The sequence below is a fragment of the Podarcis muralis genome, chromosome 7 (assembly GCF_964188315.1).
Source record: "Podarcis muralis chromosome 7, rPodMur119.hap1.1, whole genome shotgun sequence".
NCBI classification, from domain to species: domain Eukaryota; kingdom Metazoa; phylum Chordata; class Lepidosauria; order Squamata; family Lacertidae; genus Podarcis; species Podarcis muralis.
This window is the reverse complement of record NC_135661.1, coordinates 39,290,165-39,311,231: the sequence shown is the minus strand read 5'-3', so window position 1 is coordinate 39,311,231 and position 21,067 is coordinate 39,290,165. Positions and strand designations below refer to the sequence as shown.

At 46.7% G+C, this 21,067-nt stretch overlaps 1 protein-coding gene and 1 long non-coding RNA gene across 3 annotated transcripts; one reads left to right on the top strand and one right to left on the bottom strand.

Annotated features, from left to right (window-relative positions):
- Window positions 1–249: 249 nt before the first annotated feature.
- Window positions 250–7,277, bottom strand: IRX3 (iroquois homeobox 3). Of its 2 annotated transcripts, XM_028740110.2 has the most exons (4): window positions 6,630–7,276; window positions 3,278–4,469; window positions 1,969–2,035; window positions 250–615 (listed from the first exon to the last, which is right to left on the bottom strand). In XM_028740110.2, the coding sequence occupies exons 1-4, from the start codon at window positions 6,849–6,851 to the stop codon at window positions 561–563; spliced, it is 1,536 nt and encodes a 511-aa protein (XP_028595943.2). In that variant the 5' UTR covers window positions 6,852–7,276; the 3' UTR covers window positions 250–560. The 2 variants fall into 2 exon arrangements, with proteins under 2 accessions (XP_028595943.2, XP_028595945.2); XM_028740112.2 differs by lacking the exon at window positions 1,969–2,035 and having other exon boundaries at window positions 6,630–7,277.
- A 203-nt stretch (window positions 7,278–7,480) lies between these two features.
- Window positions 7,481–10,780, top strand: LOC114602192 (uncharacterized). Its single transcript, XR_003707874.2, has 2 exons — window positions 7,481–7,563; window positions 9,883–10,780. It is a non-coding gene; the product is annotated as an uncharacterized LOC114602192 (long non-coding RNA).
- Window positions 10,781–21,067: the final 10,287 nt, after the last annotated feature.

Sequence of the window (21,067 nt, the reverse complement as noted above, 5' to 3'; positions counted from 1 at the left end):
CACACACTGTTGACATTTTCTTCTAGCTAGCTCACACAGCTGCGTTTTGTACTCAGGATTGCTACTGATTTTCGTTCTCGCAGTTATAGAAAATCAGGATTTGGAAGCCTCTAAAGACGGCTGCCCTTCTGGAAATCTAAGCACAGTGGGGAATCTTCCAAAACTAGTTTAAAAGTTTCCCAAAGTGACAAAAGGAAATCATGATAATAAATAATAATAATAATAATAATTCACGTAGGTATCAGAAAATTGTAGTCAAAGTGGCAACAGTTTATTAGCCAAAAATATATACTTTCTTGTACAATTTGGTTCACACATATGTACATTTTTTTTCCTTTTTACTATATATACAAAAAAGAAAATGAAGACGCCTATTTCGCACTGGACTTCCAAAAAACCTCACGAATTCAGCTAATCCAGATGATAGCACAGAAGCAGGGGTGTTTTTTTTCTTGGTTTTTGTAATTTTTTTCATTTGATACATGGACATGCGTACAAGTTGTAACTATACAGAGAATTTTATTTTACAATCATTAGAACAATAATTATTAAAAAATTAACTATGATGATGACAACGCAGATAGAACCATAGCTGCATCAAGTTGGTTCTGAGGCCTGGAAGAAAAGGAACACAGGAAAAAAAGAAGATATATAGATATATATCTTGAATACTGATTTCTCTGATCATCTAATAGGCAGCCAGAACTGGAGACTGCAGTGGAGCTTATGCTTTCTTTAACGTGGAACAAAAAGTCTTTGAAAACATTCAAAAACCATGAGCAAAAACTACTCCAATTTTATGCGGAGTGGGGGGTGCCCTTTAAAGGCTAACAGATTGACTGCAACATAAGCTTTTGCGGAGTTCTGAAATGCACTAACCCGCCTGCTCCTTTGCCTTTAGTCCATAAAAACTGATGCCACAATCCATATGTTAGTCTTTAAGGTGTCGGGAGAATCTTTTCTTAGTTTTGCTGCAGCAGATTCACGTGGCTAACCCTCTGCAGTTTTATAGCCACTCTAACATGTTAGAGACATAATCCTTTTACTTTTTTTTTAAATTTAGACCAAAGCGCTGTGCATTTTTTAAGCACTATCAAGCAACCTTGCAGTGAACACTATTTCACTGCTAAATGCAAGTTATAAAATATATGTACATTTATGCACAAGCATATGTACTCTCTCACACGCAATCATGCCGCATTCTTTCTAGTCAACGTGCAGACACAGTTGACATGCATATTATAGCCAAAGAAATATATGTGTGTATGCATATGCACCAACCACACAATTAAATCTATTCATTGCATTAGGGTGCATCTGTGTGCGTTTGTGAATGCACACTTGTACATAGCCAGGATTATACATATAGGTGTGCATGTTCAAGCAAATATATGCAGATATATCACACACCTAAACTCCACAGGTATGCAAGAGAGCAGAGTTTACATTGGCTTGTCCACCTTATTTCATAGACTAAACCAATATTTCAATTTGGCCAGTTTTGAACTGGAGGGTTAAAAAGGAGGTGATCAGACTGGGAATTTTCTGCTTCCCTTTATTGATTTTAACAAGACTCTAAAGAGTTGCAAAGGGGACCTTTGTATCTCACAAGCACTAGTTTACAAATTCTAGAAAACTGACTCTGCACTCTTTCCTTGGTGCTCTTATCTACCATCACAAAAGTGCACTAAAGCTAGCTTGGAAAATGAATCTCAGAGGGGCTGGAACCAAACTGGCCAATTATAATTCTTCCCCAGTCCTAAATATACATGGTGGGGCCCAAATCCCTCACATGTTTACTTGGAAGGAAGTCCAAGTCCTGGTTTCAGTGGCATTTACTCCCAAGTAAGTCTGCAAGAGATTGCATCTTGCAGGGCAGCAAGTCCCATTGATGTCAATGGGAATTGGTCTACAAGCAAATTCCTCTCCCTTTTTAATGTACCCTCTAGGACATAGATAATCTCTTACCGCCTCTGAACTGGTTGAAAAGCTGTCTTTATTAACTTTTTCTCTACTTCCAAGGCACTAGATCGATCTAAAACAAACAAAAGCAAACAAAGAAAAAAAAAGTTCCTTTTTTTAAAAAAAAACACCTTGGATTTGCTTCTCTAAGGTTCCTGAATTCATGTCACTCTTAGCAACTTAGCTCAGTACATTCTTATTTTAAAAATGAAAAAAATGAAAACCTGTTAAAGAGAACCCAGATCCTAACCACGTCCAGTATTAAAATAAAAATGCTTAATTTCAGTGGGATTTGCTTGATCGCTTCAGAGTGTGTGCTTAAGGTCACAGAACACCTGGATTGCCAAACCCATTTTACATGGAAGTAAAAAAACAAACAGACCAAAGACCCACACCTTTGATTTCAGTTTGGGGATTTCTTTCCTAGCAAATATAAGAGAGGGGTTTTTTGTGGGGGGTGTTAAATGTGCTTTTTAAAATAGGCAGATGATACCATCAATACAGAGAGCACCAATTCTGACCACAGCAACTAGGGTATCCCTAACTGGGAGAATGCAATTTTTTTTAAAAAAGCTCCCCCAGTTTTGAAGGCAATATTGGTGGAAGTTGTTGTTTTAAAAAGAAAAGGCCCCAGGTAAAGACCTTCTGATTTATTTATTACTATGTGATTCTAAATTGGGAGCCTGGCACTGAAGTCGATAGAATAGGAGACAGAAACTGATCCAGCATGATCTTGCATGTTCGTGGGCTGTGGAGAGATCCCGCCAATGTTTCTGTCCGAAATATAAACTGAATCTTTAGGCCAACTAAGAAAGCCTGGACCTCTTTTGGGAAAAGAGATAGAGAGAGTCCAGAAAAGGGAGCAGTGAGAGTCTGACTGTCTTTCCCCGTCATAATGAATTGCTTCTTTGGGCTTCAAACCCTCGAGGAATACCTCCCGCTTTCGTCGTTTTTTATTCCACCTACTCTATTCTGGAGATTCCTTCTAAGTCCCCCTCCCTTCTACCATTTGCGTTCTTATAAGTTGTTTTAGTGGTAGCCAGCTTAGTTTTAATCAGAGTAGACCCACTGAAATGAATGGACTCCAATTTCTTCAGGTTCATTTCAGTGTTGTCTAAGGAAACTTAACTGAATGCCACATAAGTCTCAGGGAATAAACGCGCAGCCTCGCATACAAACCCACCCTAGTTCAAACTTATCTCCCCCACGTAAGTCCCATGGATCTTAGGGTTGCAGCCAAGTTGTTTTCCTCCCCACCCCCAACTTGCCTTTCCCCCCTCTCAGGTATACGCCTCCCTCCCATCGAGTGGGTTACCTGTTCCGGAGGACTCCGCGCTCTGCGCTTGGTCTGCGGGTCTGGAGAAAGCCGCGATAGCCGCCGCGCTGGGGGCCGCGCTGGGGTTCGCCCCCCCGAGTCCCAGCAGGTGGGGAGTGTTCAGTAAAGTGAGCGGGTGGGGATGGTGGTGGTGGTGGTGATGGGGGTGGGCCGAGAAGGCCCGGCTGGACCAGTTAGCGAATTTGCCCAGAGGGCAAGAGGCGACCAGTCTGTGCGCGGGGCCCGGGGCCGTCGGAGGAGGCTGCGGCGGTGCGGGGGCTCCCACGAGCTGGAGGCTCTGGGGGGTGGCCGCTGCCGCAGGGGGGGAACCTCCGCTGGGGGGAGATTTCCGCGACGGGTTATCCGGGCTGGTAGCCGTCTCTGCTAAGGACCAGATCTTGGGCTTGGGAGGCTGCGCTTGCGGTGCCAAAGCGGGGCTTGGAGCCGTTGGGGGGGACGCTGGGGAGGAAGGATGGCGCTGTTGCTGCAGCTGCTGCTGCTGGAGAGCCGCTGGCGAAGGCAGCTCGCCCGACGAGGCGCGCTGACGGGCCTCCATAGCCTTCAAGAAGCGCTCCTGAGCTCCCGGCAGGTCCTCGAAGCCGTCGGAGCCCTCCGAGTCGGTGGTTTTGGCGTCGGAATGGAGGAGCACCGAATCATCCGGCGGTTCATCGTCCTCTTCCTCCTCCTCCTCGTCCTCCTCCTCGTCGTCCTCCCCTTCCAGGAGAAGCTGCCCCGCTTTGGCCCCTGGCGCCGCGCTCTCCATATTCTCGGTGTCGATGTTCTCCAGGTCGATCTCCTCGTCGTCGGGGTCCCGCTTGTCGCCTTCGCCGTCCTCTTCGTCGTGCTCGCTGCCGTAAGAGTTGCCCTCCTCGTCGGTTCGGCTCCGCGGAGCCCAGGTCATTTTATTCTCCTTTTTGAGGCGCCGCCGGGCGTTGGCGAACCAGGTGGAGACCTGCGTGAGGGTCATCTTGGTGATGATGGCCAGCATGATCTTCTCGCCTTTGGTGGGGTAAGGGTTTTTCCGGTGCTCGTTCAGCCAGGCCTTGAGGGTGCTGGTGCTCTCGCGCGTGGCGTTCTTGGGCCTCGACGGGTCGCCAAACTGGTACTGCCCATAGGGGTAGAAAGCCGGGTGGTGGTGGGGAAAAGCCGGGTGCTGGACGCCGGGGCCCTCCTTCAGCTCATACTGGGCTCCCTGGAGAAGGACAGAAAAAATGGGGAGGGGGCGTTACACAGAGCAACTAACGGTTAGCCATGGAAATGGGCTTTTTCAAGGAGGAGAGAGCCCCCACACCGGTTCAGTAGCCCTCTTGACTCCCAAAGGGGTGGAAGATAAGTCGAGCAAAATATTCGACGGGATCAAATGAATCAAGGGCTGCGCGGCTGTCATTCTGCCGGGTGACGAAGAGCGCTGTGAGACTCGGAAGCTTGCTCTTTTAAGTTCGATATATATATATGGAGAAGTGCGATTCCGCCTGCAGTTTCATAATAATTTCTCGTTTCAAAAGTTATAAAGGGGATTGATGTGTATGCGGGGGGCGGTTGGGAGGCTGGCTGTTGTTTCCTAAATCCACAGAGTTCTAGAGGTGTCCCAGCCAAGTTTCTCGCTCAGTCCTTTTTGAAAAGTATTTTCAATAGCGAGTTGAACGCGCACACACGCGCGCACCTCGCTCACGTTTTTTAAACTTCTTGGGTCATTCGCATGCAGCCCTGGCCTCCAGAACTCGGGAAACACAATCTCGAAAAGTAGCTGGACGTTATCACATATATGACAGAAGTAAAATAGGTTTACGTATATATTCACACACACACACAACCCCAAATGAGACGTGGTGTGGGGAGACGAGAGGGATGCACAGCATATGCCGTGCATTTAATGGGAGATCCTATTAAATCTCCCATGGTTTCCTTGAGAGAAAACATAACAGATCAGGGGCTGTTGTTGTTTTTAATTCACCGCTTGCAACTTTGCAGAAGTTGGATTTTGTTTTTGCTTTAAAGAAACGCTCATGGCTTAACTTGACAAAAATCTCTGCTCGAAGTTTCTGCGTGTCTCTCCTCTCCCCCGCCCCGCAACTTGCACAACGGAGGTGTTGCTGCTAAACCCCCTTTAAATAAAAAAACAAAACACCCTTCTGCCTGACGATTCCTCCGCGCGCTAGATGGAACTGTCAATCAACCCCTCACGGAAAGGAGGAGAGAGAGAGAGAGAGAGAGAGAGAGAGAGAGAGAGAGAGAGAGAGAGAGAGAGAATACCAGCCCCCATTTGTGTGCAAGGGTTTTGATGGGTGTCCGTATTGGGGGAATTGTTAGATTTCCCTTTTTCAACTTTCCTTGGGGAAACACGGGCCTAGGAATGGCGCTCTGAAACTATATTCAAACTCTCGAAGATATATGGACAACAAAAGGACTCAGTAACTCCTTCCTACAACTCTCTGTTGAAATCAGGCTCCCTTGTATTATGAAAAACCCGAACACTTTATTTTCTGCTAGGTTTGGATCCCCACAGCAGATCATTTTGCTTCCAAGGCTTATTAATAGTAACATGATTACTGATTTTCAAAGCGGGATTCCGACTCTCCCCCCCCCCCCGTCTCATCCAGTGCGTGTTATTCACAAGGAAAAGGCACAATATGGGACTGTTCTTACGTTGAGAAAAGACGATCAAAGGAACTCACGGAGGTGATTCTCTCTCTCTCTCCCCCCCCCCGCTGCCCTTGGTTCAGTTCAGTTCTCCACACACCCGGAATTATTTGAAAGCTGCATTGAAATTAATACGGCCCATTACTTCCGACTAAGCAGTGGTTTAAGGATCCGGGTGCCTCTTTTTAAAAATATAAATAAATAAATAAATAAATAAATAAATAAATAAATAAATAAAAATTTAAAAAGTCACGGGGGGGGGACGAACTGTGTCCCAAACTCTGCGAGTTTTTTTAAAAAAATAAAAAAATAAAGCAGAGGCAGGAGTTTTTTGCATGCTCTTCTCAATCTGCCGAAGAGAGATTTTTAACCCCTCGCCTGCTCGGCCCCCTAGCGCACCCCCGGGCCCAGATCGAGAGGGGAGGGGGAAACCAGGAGACCGAGCTGGTCACTTGCAAACCACCGCCAGCCAATTGCACCTTTTCCTGCGTCTTCGCTTTACGCCCGCAGCTGTGCAAAGTCACATCGCAGGCGGAGTTGGAAGAGAAAGAAAAGCTGAAGATTCCAAAAAGAGAAAGAAAGGGGGAGAAAGGAGGACTGCGGGTTTTTAAAGGGGGGAATCTGGAGTTGGGGTGTGGGTGTGGGTGTCAGAGAGCGAGAAAGAGAAAGAGAGAAAGAAAGAAGAGCGGAATCTGTGGACTCGTCTCCTTACCAGCTGCGGGAAGATGGGTAGCTCGGCAGTGTAGGGGAGGAAGGCTCCGTATCCCTGAGCAGCCGCGGCTGCCGCGTACGGCGCTCCGTACATGGAGGAGAGCACGTTGGAGAGCGTCCCCGTCGGGCTGAGGTCTGCCCCGCTTCGGGAGCTGCTGTTCCCTTGGCGATCCGACGGGTAGAGCGGCCGGATATACTGGTATCCCAACTGGGAAAATGCCATGGCGGGGTGGTGTGTGGTTGGGATGGGGGGGAGGAGAGGCGAGGAGGGGGGGAAGAGGGGAAGGAAGGGGGGAAGGAAAGAGGGGAGGGGAAAGAGGGAGGGGGAGGAAAGGAAAGAGAAGCGAAAGGAGAGAGCGCGAGGAAGGAAGGAAGGAAAGAGAGAGAGAGAGGCGCAAGAAGCGAAGAAAAGGAGCCCGGTCGTTCGCCCTTTGCTCGCCTCGCCTGCACTTTTTTAGTGCGTCTCAGAAAGTCTGCCAGGCATTGGCGGTGCCGGGTGGGTTAGCGGGGTGGGGAGACCAGGCGAGGCCGGGAGGGGGGGGGGCTGCCGCTGTTGCTGCTGCCGCCGCCGCCTCCTCCTCTTCCTCTTCTTCGTCTTCTTCTTCCTCCTCCTCCAGCCGCTGCTGCGTAACGATCCTCCGTCTCTTTCTCCCTTCACTTTTCCTATTGATCTGAGTGGACTCCAGGTCAGGTCCTAACAGATTGCTGGAGATTATTGGAACTCCCGCCTTTGATTGACAGCCGGAGTCTCTCTCTCGAAGCTCCTCCTCTTTCTTTTAAGTCAGTCTCTCTCTCTCTCGCTCGCTCTCGGTTTCTCACTCCGGCTCTTTTCTCACTCCCTCCCCCCGCCACTCACGCCTTCCATTTACTGACGTCGCCGTCTTTTATTTGAGTGCTTTTCAAATCTGGTGGAAGCCATCGGCAATCAGTCCGGGGTTTGTATAAAGATTTAACTCAGTCCAGGAGAGTTGTTGCTTAAAACATAATAATAATAAATATTATTGCTATTATTGTTATTATTACCATTATTAAAATAATCTCCCTTCAGAGCAAAATGTATCAACTAGAGTTAAGACAGGGATCCGTGCAGAATTGTGGCACGCACCCTTCATTATTGTTGTTGTTGTTTTTATTATTTTGCTGATTATCTGCACAAAATTAATCTCCCAAACTCCCTCGACTCCCCCCTCCCTCGCGCAAATTAACCTATTCATGCCTGGAGCTGTTGGACTGGACACTAATATAGATTTAAAAGTCTGCTTTCACTCTCTTTCTTTCGCGAACCGCCCCCTACCCACCGTGAATTTCTCTTTTCGCACCGAATTTTGAAGTAGTTTCTTTAACACAGTAGGTCAAAATACAGTAAAGGTGGAGAGAGAAAAAGGAGGGGGGAAATAAAGTGAGACGGGGGAGTTAGCGAAGTTAATTTCCCTCCTAATAAGAAACTTCAAAGGCTTGTAGGTCAGAATTTTGACATCAAAGGCGAGAAAAGAAGGCAAATTAAAATTTTAACAAAGGAGACGTAGGGGCAGCCCCGTGGGCCGTTGGTAAATAAGCGGTGTGAAAAAATGGGGTGGGGGCCGGTGGTTGGGAGACACCACACATGCAGACAAGGAGACAATGACAGGCATCTGAATGGAACTCATTAAGGGCTTTTTGTCTTGGTGCTAAAACTCTAATTAGGAAATTTATGATCGTTTTGCTCGGTCCCTGGGTTCTTTAGCGGTGCGCGCAAAGGAAGGGCGAGGTACCGCTTCCCTGAGTACCTGAACCAGACAAAACTGTAAGAAAATCGCAGGAGGGAAAGAGGGCTTGTGGGCATGAGAGAGGGGAGAACTTTTAGGGAGAAAGACCCCCCTTTTGGTTCAATTATTGCTGGATGTTATAATCGGACATTGTTCCGAAAATTGCCACCACCACGTCATCATTTTTCTTTTGCAAATGCACGGGCATTTAATTGACATGTGCAGGGCGAACTTGCACGTATTTACTCAGAAGTAAGCTCAGTGGGGCTTAGTCCCACATGTAAATATTGCAACCGCACTGACTTAATTTACCCTCACCCCCCAGAGATGGCAAAATTGCTTCTTCTCTTGAGAGACTTATTTTGCTGTTCATGAGACTCTACTAACCTTTTCATATTCTCACTCACTCTCACACACATTTTACCGTAGTGTAGATTTCTTATATGTTATTATGCGTATGTCGTTTGGCAGCCTTTTCCAGCCTTCGGTTTACGGTCATGCCCTAATTTACGCATAGTTTAGCATGCACGCACATGCACGTCTGCATGGACATGGTCGCCTCGGTGCACGCGCGTACACATCAGCAAAGCGTCTTGCGACACTTTCAGGGCTAGCAACATTGGCGTCAGCCTTTAGTGGGCTACAGTCCACCAGATGCATCACAGGACCTATTTATAGATTTGGCCATCTGCTTAGGAGCCCCTACGCACCTTTACAGGGAAGTAAGTCTGGCAGATAAAGTTCTGCTCAGAACTCACCTGGGGACATGAGTTTTCACTTTGTGGAATATCCCCTCCACACACACACAAAAGAAAAAGTTTCTAAGCGTCTCAAAGTTACGGTTAACGTGGCATCGCAATTTCTCCTCCGTTTCCCGGATCCCGCTGGGTATATTACTTCTTCCACAATATATCTTGAGTGCTCTCAGATAATCGCCCATTGTCCCCTTCCTCCCCCCAGCTTCCAGTCCCGTCTGGGTTTAATTTTATAACTCTATTCCTCTTCTTTATTATTATTTTTATTATTATTATTATTTAAAATGAAGTGCATGTCGGATTAAACAGTTCGAGAAATCGACCTTGATAGCTTCCTCTCGTAAACCTCTCCCGTCTTGTAATAAACGCGGATTATATCCAATAGCAAGAGTCAGAATTAAAATTCTCGGAATCAATAGCGAGCAATCTCGAAGAAACATCTCTAATCGTATTACGCTCCTCTTGATAGCTTTCCCTATCTGCTAATCTAATGCAGTCTTCTCTGTATCCCATCTCCAATATTTTTAAAACTTTTCCTCTTGGAGTTTTAGAAGTGCCGTGTGATGGGTGGATATCCCAATATTCAACTGAGTTTCGATATTGTTATCATTATCATTATTAAATATGAGAGGGAGGGAGAGGGGGAGGAGAGAGAGAAAGAGACAGAGAAGCACCCTCACGAGAAAACGCCAGCTCGCCGTTTTACTTGCTGTTTTGTTCTATATTATTTTCAATAACTTGGTATCTTCCATAGGTTTAGGGTGGCGGTGATTTGGCAGAGCTAGGACGGGAAAAGTCGGTTAGAGACCAAGGGGAACCGGAAGGGAGAAATGGTCGAAAGCCTCACTCCTCGGTGCAATTTACTCGCGAGTAATCTTTGCCTCCTCTTCCAATATCGAGAAGGGACAGTCTCCCCAAGGAAGAAAAAGCACAAGGTTTCTTGGCATCAGACTGGGATTGGGACCTCAGCTCGTTCAAGCTGGAGTTCCCTAAAGAAATCTTAGAGGGTTAAACACACACACACGTGTGAAGCCTGGAGGTACTGTCGATACCATAGTCCAGGCGCACACGCGCCCTTCCTTCAAATCTCCAGATATTCTATGTTTCCCCTCTTACAGCCGTCATCTCACTGTCCTGCGTTGCAGGACTGTCGTACGGATCGGCGGGGGCGCTTTGAACCCTGGAAAGGGCCCTGACCGGAGTTCAGCCGTCCTTAGCTTGACTACAGGCGCCTTTCAGTGGCGTGTAAAACCAATATACAACAGACGCGTGAGGAAAAGAGTTGGCCAGCTTGCATTGCAAGCGGGGTGCGGAGAGGTACTGGTGGGGCGCTTCGGAGCCCAACGGGCGCTGTACCCGAGAGATGCGCGTAATAGCCTCCCTGCTACGGCTTCCCTCGTCCTTCCTTTAGTGAAAAGCAGTCAGCTGGAGGAGGAAGACCGGCGGGCGGTGGTATGATGATTAACCCCTTCCTTTCCGCTCAACCTTTCCTCTCAAAAAAGCCTCCTTAATTGCTTAAAAATAACAAAAACTGCAACGCGAGAAGGTGTGTGTGTGAATATTTGCAAGCCTGCACGTGTACTTTATATATGTCAAAAGTGTGTGTGTGTGTCATCATGGGTGAGGTATATTAAAATTAAATCGTGCACGAATTTTTAACAATGTGATTTTAGACACACGCACCCATTGTGATCCTCAACTTCTTCATTCATGGGAGCGATCCACAGCCCGCCTGTGTGCCTGTTTGCAACCCCAGCCTCTCTGTTTCATTGCCAACGCCGACAGGTAGCTAGCGGTTCTCCCAGGCTCTCAGACAATGAGTTTTTCCTCCGCCCCTTCCTGGCGACGCCGGGGATTGAACCTGGGACCCTCTGCATGCCCAGCAGATGCTCTACCAATTGAGCCACGGTCCCTTCTTCTCCCGGATAATCTCCGGAGCAGCTAGGTTGAAACAAACCTCCTGGGTTCTGAAATCCCCACTACGTTTCCTACCCTGCTTGGTTTCCTCAAGAAAGGGTGGTGGTGATAATTTTTATAAACAGCATTATTCAATACAGGTCGAGCCTTTTAATAAGGAAAAGAGACACGTGTTGTGCAGGGCTTGGGACTTTGAGCGACCTCCCTCCTCTCCCTTCCTCGGTTCACGGGCCCGGGGGAAGAGAGGGGCAGCTGGCCTGGTGGGACGCTTCTAGCAGAAGCAAAGGTGGAAGAAAAACGGTTGGGCGGCGAAACTACAGTTCCCGTCTGTCTCTCCCCATTCCCAGATCAAAAGGGGACACCAGCACCCCTCTTTGATTGTGGCAAGTGTGGTGTGGGAGAGGAGGTGGTGGGAGCATTGTAGTGGTGAAAAATGAATGGGGGAGCGCAGGGAATGGACAAGCCAGTACCTAGAGGTTGTGTGAATCGGGGAGCAAAGGGAGGAAGGAAATCTCAGAAGGCCGGCAAGGGCGGCTGGTGGCGAGGCGAGAGTGGAGGGTGGGAAAATGCAGCAGGGGAAAATCCGCAATCCCAGTTGCACGTGGAGAAGATGCATGGAGGGGCAAGATGGAACGTGTGAAGCAGACGCGGGGAGCCTTCGACTCTCCGGATGTTGATGAACTACAACTCCCATCAACCTCAGAGAGACTGACCGATGGATATGGGTGGTGGTTGTAATTCCGCAACAACCAGAGGGCCAAAGGTAACGATCGCCTGGCGTGCAAGGTGGCAGAGTCATGTCTGCGTGTTGACGGGATAAGCGTTTGTAGAAAACTTCCACAAGCTGCAAATTTTAGGGAAGCGAGCCACCGAGGCGGGGAGAAGAGGAGGCCGCCCCGGTTCTCGGCCACGGGCTCTGCCAAGAAAAGGAAAAGCAGCCCGGGCAGAGCCACTAGCTCACGCCGACACGTGTCTTCCGCCTGAGATCTGTCAAAAGCCAAGATCTTTGCTTCTTGATCTGTTATCCCGGGACTAAATAAGAAGCCACTTTTATTCCTCCACCCCTCCCACTTTAAGGACTTCATTTGTTTTTGACAACTGTAATCATATTATATACTGCTACTTCTACATACCTGGTCTGGGGCGGGGACGGGTCCCGCACCTTTCGCACCCCAGTTCTAGACATGAGGAGAGGTGCATGAATGAAGTTTCATTCATTCATTCATTTATTTACGGCTATTAGCCCATAAAATATGTACAAACATAAAAAAGCACAAAGGCTTAAAAACCTAAATATCTGACAACAGAAGGTGAACACTGCGATGCAAGGGTGGGTCATTGGGCAGAGCCAAATAACAGGATGGGGCCCGGAGAGCTCCAAGGGACGGTTCACAGAAAAAGGAAAACTGAAGACGAGATCCAACATGCACTCTCATCATAACTGTCCGATTAGATTTTGATGTTGTTGTTGTTTTTTGGTGGTTTTTGCGTGTGAGATAACCGCATGCATGAATGAAGTGCATTCTGTGCATGCTCGAAAATACTCTCGTTTTGCTCCTCTTATTAAAGCACTTGCTCAAATATTAAGGCCTTCTCCTCCCTGGAAGGAGGAGGAGAGAGAGGGACAAAGAGAGAAAAGCCTTTCTCTTTACCGTCCTCCTCCCTCCTCGCGCGGCACAGTTTCTATAGGGGTTGCCGTCCACTGTGGGTCTGTTTCCCGCAGGGCTCCTCTGCTTTTAACAGCTGGTGGGATTTCCACAGAGAACTCATTATTTCCCAATTGCTTAGTTAACATCTCTCTGCTGAGATGAAAGGTATACCTGTTGGATTCCTGCCTGCATCTGCAACCGGTAAAAACAGCCTTTGGATGGGTGATGGTAGCAGTAGTGGGGAGTCCATACGTTGTTGTTTTTTTTAGATGCTCCCCCTAAGCGTCTCCTCCAAACCCCACACATTTAGGCTGTCGGTTTTTTGCTTTGTTTTACTTTTTGTAAGGATGAATGTGGGCATTTGGCAAATAGGGGAGGGAATTGGCATAATCCTAACATAATTATGTATTTGATCGCATTTTATATCCCACTTCTTCTCCAAGGAGCTCAGGATGTCGTACATTGTTCTCTCCCGCCCCTCCATATGATCCTCACAACAACCCTGTGAGGTCAGTTAGCCTGAGAGTTGACCCAAGGTCACCCACTGAACTTCATAGCCGAGGGGAGGATCTGAACTCCCAGGTCCTAGCCCAGTGTTTCTCAAACTGGGGTCCCCAGGCGTTGGACTACAACTCTCATCATCCCTGGGCCCTGACCGTTGGCCAACTGGCTGGGACTGATGGGAGTCATAGTCCAAATAACAACAACATCGGGAGAGCCCTAACTTTAGCAACCCTTGCCAGGGGCGCCAACCTGAATAAAATATTGGGAGGCCCAGGTAAATCCCGCCCCACATAATCGATCACATGACACGGTGTGCACACACCATTTGAATGGCAACACTCATCACCTTTGGGGGGCCGCCCCCCAAACGTTTTATTGGGGAGACCCTAAGTGACCTCTGCACCTAGGAGTTGGCTCCTATGTCCCTTGCTATACTTGAGGAAGGGAGCGGGGGAGAATCTCGCGGGGGGGGGGTACTGGGCTATTCATTTTCACTTTAACCTCAAGCATAGGAGCCAACTCCAAGGATCCGTAGGGGCTTCGGCCCCCACAATAAAATATTTGAGGGGGCCTGGCCTCCACAAAAGTGATGGGCATTGCCATTCAAATAGTGTGTGTGCATTGCGTCATGTGATCGATTATGCGGGGCGGGGCTTACGTGGCCCCCCACAATATTTTATTCAAGTTCGCACTCCAGATCCGTTAGTATTAGATTAAGGTCCCGTCTCTTCCAGCGTCCAGCCTCCAACAGCGTCCAGCCAGATGACTCAAAGAAGCGATGGTCTCCAGCATCTGGTATTGAGAGGTATACTGCTCTTGCATATGGAGGCTCTTCCACAAAGCATCCGTGGCAGGCGGGTTGAGTCTATTTCACAGGGCGAAGAAGATGGATTCGTTCCCCCTTTACAAAATCCAGCCATTCTGTCTTCTCTATCAAAACGTCATTTAAACGCAGCCTCCACACTTGGATTTTTGTTCACTGGGGCACACCTCTTAACAATTGTACCTAAGAATTGCGACTGAACTTTGCTTGGATCCTGCTGAGATCGCTAATTTACAGCCATGCCCTATGCACGTTTCCTATGAAACAAATGCCTCTGCACTCAGTGCTGCTCCTCTCCAGCAAATGATAACCTAATGATAGCAAGTTTACTTGGAAGTAAAAACCCGTTTCAGGCAACAGGGCTGGCGCGCCAAGCATGAAAGCTGAGCGGAGTTCCTGCATCACAAGATGTAGTAGACGTCGGATCTTCCTCCAGATGTTTCGGGCGGCAGGTCCCAGAAGCCAATGGTCATAAATGATGGGCTCCGTGGCCCAAAACATTTGGAGGACAAGGGTTCAAATCCCCACTCAGTGGGCGTGTCCTTGGCTCCAGTCGCTGTCTCACAGCGGTAGCCTACTTCACAGGGTTGTTGTGAGAATAACATGGCAGAGAAGAACCGTGTAGGTCTCCTTGCGCTCCTGGGAGGAAAGGCGGACTATATACTGTATGTAAGTAAGGAAAAGTCCATGCTCCCCCTTAAAAAAATAATGGAGGAAAAGAGGAATTTGCTTTGAACCAGATCGCGGGCCTCCTGTCGGCCTCCAGCAGCTTCCATCACCTCTGAGACCATTGGTCATGCTGGCTTGGAGCGGGCGATAAGAGATGGACTCTGACAACTTTGAGGGGAGGGAACACAGCTTCCTGATCCACCCTGTAAACGCCCCAAAGCGACGTGAAGCTAAAAGGTGTTAATTAAGCCATCCCAAGCAATAGGTAATTAAAAGAAAAGGAAGGTCGGGACGGGGGGGGGGTGTCATTTAACACCTTCCCAATTGCTAGCTTCTGCTCGAGCCCTCCTTCTCAAAACAAACAAACAACAGCAACAAAAACCGGGCCCCGCCGACGTTCCCTAAGCTACCGAAGAGATAGCGCTCTTCGCATTCCTTTATCCCATATGGGATCAATCTTGCGCTCGCCTTCTTGATCAACGATTCGTTAATTGCGGTCACGTCTGATCCGGGACAGCCAGCACAAAGCGAGACGGTCCCCCTTTCCTGGCTAAGGGGGCGCTGCCGATCTCTTTCCACCGGAGATCAACATTCCCCAACAAATACGGGTTTGCTTCATTTGCGAGCGATTAGGGCTGAGGCGTCGCTGAAAACGTTTGTGGTTGTTGTGTCTACTGCTTCTTTGCAGTTGATTTCTTTTTCTTCTCCTCTTCGTTTTTATAAAATCTGCAAGGGTCCCCTGGGAAAGAGCGGGGAGTTGGTAGTTACTAACAATAATAAAGGGCCTTCCTATAAACTCCAGTTTACTTAAGAGTCTTGACAATAAATTGAGGTGGAGGGAGAGATCTGCTCTTCCACTGTTTTTATAAACAGTTCCGAGGTCCCAAATGGGTCCATATAGAAACCACATTAAAGGTATTTGAAGCTACCACCTTGTTGAATTGAAGCAGGTCCAGAACTCCTCAGTGCTTGGATGGGAGACCACCTGATCTACACCACCTTGATGGAAGATTTGCGGTAGATTTGAGTTTGATAACCTTTTGTAAACTGCTTTTGCAAACCTCTGGGAGCTATAAAGTGGAATACAAGTATTCAAAACCATATGAACGAATGAATTGCCCTATGAACTTGATGAGTAGGGATCAGCGCTCAGATTGTAAGAGGGCAGAGGGGGGCCTGCCCGGCTGAACTGTCTTTAGAAGGTGTGTGTGTGTGTATGTGTGTGTGTGTGTATGTATGTGCTTCTTTGTAGTGGCACCCAGATAGTGGAATGCCCTCAAACTGATATTTACTTGAAGCCAACCTTGTTTTCATTTCAGCACCAGTTTAAAACCTAGTGATTTACTCTAGTGCTTAGTAATTGTTCCTCTCATTGTTAAATTTATAATTACTGTCACTTGTGTTTTAAGATTCTTTATTATTGTTACCCACTCCGCCCTCCCAACACATACACATACTTCAAAGATATACAAAAATACATACCCACTACAAAGTATCTTCACACTGAGATAAAACAGCTACTTAGTCTTCTTAGAAGGAAGTAAAGGACAAGGAAGAAAGGAGAAACCTAAAGAAAGTGAAAGGGGGGGGGGAGGAAAATAAAGAAAATCCACTCCTAATGTGTGTTTTTTATTTGTTGCTTTGATTGGTGTACCCTGCCTTGATATCCTTCGCTAGAGAATCCCCCCCCCCCCTTCTGCATCTAAATTTATCAAATATCAAAACAATATAATTTGGAGCGGTGATAGGGAGGGATTTGAACTCCGGTCTCTCTTGTTTATATTCATCATAGCAGAGGAGTTCTCAGACTTAAATTCTGGGACTTCAGAGGGTCCTGTTGCCACATCTTTCACTATAGTCAAAACAAGGAAGCATCCCGAAGAATGTCCAGATCAGTTCTGCCCCCCCTTTCTACCATGGAAACCACCTTTTCTCAAGGGATTCTAACATGGGGCCCACAGAGACTTTCCCTGGTGCCTGTGGAATGCCTTCTCCCTGCTGAAATGAGACTTGAAGAAAGCATCCTATTGTTGCCAATAGCTTTGATAGCAGTGTGTGCTTAGTTGTGGTGTGTGTGCACAACAGCCTTTCCCATTTGTAAATGTGCCTGCATGCCCCCCAAATGCTGGTGACTTCTGCTTTCTCTGCACAAACTCTGGCCCAGTTCTCACTAAGAGGCCTCACTGCATATTGAATGCTCATATGACAATATAGTCTTCTGTACAACAATATTTCCATCGAAACAATGGTTTTAGTCATATATGCAGATGTAGTTATTGCTCAGTTGGTGAAAGCTCCTTTGATCAATGGATTAAGTTTTCTTTAAATGTGTGACACACCTGATAGGAATGTTTACTTGTGTGTGTAGCATTACGTCATATGAGCTGTAGTCCGAAGTGGAGCGCCTCAGAACGAGCAGATCACCACAATGAGAACTAGGCTTGTACCTCCTTGGTGGTGAGGAAAAGGCCCTTTGTGCATTCTCAGAAGCCCTGCCATGCCTGTTACCCCATTGCATATTCCAAAGCAAAACCCTCACATCATAAACAATTAGATCTGAGGTGAGCTAACTCCTGCTCCCTTCTTCCTTTGTGGAAGAAGACATACTGTTATATTTTCACGAGCGTGCTTTAGATCTTGCAAAACATAAGGACAGCAGAGACTGGATCCAGATGGTGTGATAGCCTTCTGGAAAGAGAGAGCAAGCGCTCTCTGTCATTAAATGTGAAGGCAAAAGGATTTTCTTTTGGAGGTGGGGAGTTCAATTGAAGGTTATAAAGCCTCCATTTTAATAGGATCGAAGTGAAATTAGTTAATCTGGAAACACTCGCCAACAGCGGCTCCAGGAGTCTTAAGTGCTTTCTAAGCCATTTAGGGGGGGTGGGGGCGGAGAGAGAGAAGAAGGGAAGGCAAAGTACCTGCACAGAGAAAAAGCAAGTTACAAGAAAAATGTACAGATGTCCAAAGCATCTTTAAGTTCTGTGTGTTTTATTTTCCCCTGTTGCAAGTAATATTGCTGCTTGTTCTTAACACTCCCATATCCCACAATATTGCCATAATGCTTCTTAATATAAGGACCAGTGCTTCTTAAAATCTAATAAACATAAGCAGCCTCTAGACTCATCTCACAATGAACAACTTACTGGGCAACCAGCACTGCCTGTCACACTGGTGATCCTTTTACAAAATGTACCAAAGTATACTGAAGTTCCGTGTGGTTCCTGAGGTCTCATCTCAAATCATGCGATTATCATTGAGGCTTTAAACAAGCTAGATTTTGAAGGGAAGTGGAGCATGTATTCAAACCAAATTCCTTTAGGTCTGGGATAACTTGGAAGCAGGGGAAATTCAGGCCCAAAGATCAAATTCAGCCTGGCCCTCCAGGCCTCTCTATCTGGCTCTTGGACTCTCCCCAGACCACACCTCTTTCCCCTAGGCCACACCCCTCACAGACCTTGCTTCTCCAGGGCTTTTGCCCGCCTGGAATGTGCCCTTGAACCGTGATAATGCCTCTGGCTTGCCTGGTTGGATGATAAAGTGGCTTATGGCTCCCTGACCGTTGCCAATGAGGGATCGTGGCCCTCAGATTGAAAAAAAGGTTCCTTTTTCCTTCTTGCACTAAAGGTTATAGCCTGTAGTTTATCTTCTCAGGCAAATCAGGTGACTGCCTGGAGTGCCGGAGTTTGTGGGGAGGGCTATCTATCTATCTATCTATCTATCTATCTATCTATCTATCTATCTATCTATCTTAGCTCACTCTGTACTCAGCTGTTGAAATAAACAGGCCAGGGTGATGCTGGCATCTCTGATGTTTTGCTATCATTGCATTAGCCTTCTTTTTAATTTGTATTTTTGTCTTTTGAAACTCATTATTGGGAAGGACCTTAGCATCGTGGGAGGCTTCCCATGCAAATGTTTCAGCTTCAACCTCTGGCATCCCCAGGTAAGGTTGGGAAAGATTCCTGCCTGGAATCCTGGAGAGCAGCTGTTCTGGCAGCAGAGCTAGATATGGGCAATGTGATGACTATATAATCCAGGGTGGTTCCCTGTGTACCTAATAAAAGGTACTACATCTGTACCCATTCAACATATGGCATGTTAGAGCTTGTGATCAGATCCGTGGGCATGAATGCATTGTCTTAGGTGACAGCGATAAATCATGCATCAGTGTTGCGATACGGCCTGCAAATTCAGTTCAATAAAGTAAACAATATATTAAAAGTTGGGTAAATGAAGGACAGTGCAATAATTAAATCTGCATAGATGACTAAAGTGAGCAACAATTAAATCTGCATATATGACTAAAACAATTGTTTTGAAGGAAATATTTTTGTACAGAAGGCCCAAAAAGATGATCTCTTTGGGCATTCTGCCTATTCTGTTTCTTGCCCTCTTTTCTCGCCTGTCATAGTGGAGTAGGGATGGGGAAACTCTGGACTAGGGGCCAAATGAGGCCCACCTGGCCCTCAGACTCCTCCCCAGGCCTCACTCCTTGTGGGGTGTATTATTACTAGAGCAGACAAGTACAACATTTTCCTGTTGCCTAGAATGGACATACAGGGGAATGTGGCTCCAGGCAGGGAGGACTTTTCTGTCATACCTGCTCTGGAGCTTCCTCTCCCTGTGTGTGACCAGGTAGATGGGGTAACCCTAGTTGACCAGATGAAAGGCCACACAATCATCTCTCTCTTGGTCTCTTGGATTCTTACTCTTGGACTCTTGCTCTCCTGGCTCTTAGCCAGCGCATGGCTCAACCTTCTCATAGGATGGAGCCCACAAACAGAAAGTCCAAGATGTAGCTCAGACTACTTTCCACTGTAACCACAAGATAAAGTGTGCCTTCAGGTTACTGCTGTGAACTGAATGTCAGTAAAACTTTATTCTTACTTTTAAAGAAGACCGTGTTGTGTTATTATTATTTTAAGAGGGCAAATAAAGGGGAAACTTACCAGGAGCGATCCAGACTGCACATTGCTTAATTAAAGGATTCTAACAAATCATCAACTTGCTTCCAGTAAGTTGCATTGTGAATGTGCTCTGCTGTTTACTCACTAGAGTGAGTGAGGAGGGATAATATCAAAACAATATATCCTCTCTGACCTACCTTAACATTACCACACTCCTTGCCTGCCCTGCTTTGCATTGCAGGCAAACTCTGAGTGGAGGACAGAGAGGTACATATGTTTAGAAATCAGCCTACTCTACAAAGGTAAAACTAAAAATGATGACTCCACCCACTATTGGCTATGGCTCCACCCATCACTAGCATGCAGCCCTCAGAAGTTTGCCCATAAGAGAATTTGGCTAATAGCTTCAGTACTTCAAAGGAAGCATATCCCCACACCCCACCACACACTTAACATTCCCTGGAATAGAATTTTCTCCTTACTGTTCTATGATTTCTCCCGATTTGGGAAAACAAGGCCTTGAAGGTTGTCTTTCCTCACCTCTTTTCTGCTGCCTTTCTTTATTTTAAACTTTAGAGGTATAAACTTATTTTTTTCCTGGAAAGAGTCTGAAGGCAGAAAGAGAGAGAGGAAGAAATACCCCCAACACCTTCCACCAATTAGACTGAAGTTTGTTCTAAAAGAAGGTTTTTATTTAAAAATCATTGTAGAACTGTTAGTAAATGGAAGCCTCTCAAAACAACTTTTAGATAAAACTTTTTGATTGCTGACCCTGAAGGTGATTTATAGTTTTATTTAACAAGTTATACACTGGTAAACTACAATAGTCTCTAAGTGGTTTACAAAGATACAATATAATCATTCATCATCACCATCATTAGTCAGTTAAAACTATAAACTCGAACTTCAGTTAAAATGCTTGCTGGAATTAGAATGACTTCATTAGGCACCAGAAGCTCCCTACAACTTCCTTTTAAAATGTCTATGTAATATTTAATGGATTTTTATTTAGCTTTATAAATAATGGCTACAATTTAAATCAGATGGAGAACCTGTTGCTCTGCAGATGTTGTTGGATTTCAACTCCCATCATCCCTGACCATTTGGGGCCCATGTTAACTGGGACTGATGGGAGTTGGAGTTCCATGACATCTGGAGAGCCACAGGTTCCCTACCCGTGGTTTAAACAGAAATACACTGCAGCGGAGAAGGCCATCGCTCAAGTGTGGAGAACCCTTGGCCCTCCAGATGTTGCTGAACCACAGCTCCCACCATCCCCAGCAAATGTGGCCGATGGGGGTTGTAGTTCAGCAACAGCTGGAGAGCCAAAGGTTCCCCACATCTGCCATGGGTAGGGTGTGACCTGTAAGGCTGCTCCTCCATCTGCTGCCCAGGTGCTACCTGTGGCTGTGCAACCCTGTTCACCCTTTCCTCTGGTTCTTGCTATCTAAACTGGATGTAGACTGGACA

What these genes read in the sequence shown, in the direction of transcription:
- IRX3 (XM_028740110.2), bottom strand. Translation starts at nt 6,851, where the DNA reads ATGGCATTTTCCCAGTTGGGATACCAGTATATCCGGCCGCTCTACCCG. An exon ending in TACCCATCTTCCCGCAGCTG is followed by an intron (nt 4,470 to 6,629) that starts GTAAGGAGACGA and finishes GTCCTTCTCCAG; the next exon opens with GGAGCCCAGTATGAGCTGAA. An exon ending in TTTCAACCAGTTCAGAGGCG is followed by an intron (nt 616 to 1,968) that starts GTAAGAGATTAT and finishes CTTTTCTTCCAG; the next exon opens with GCCTCAGAACCAACTTGATG.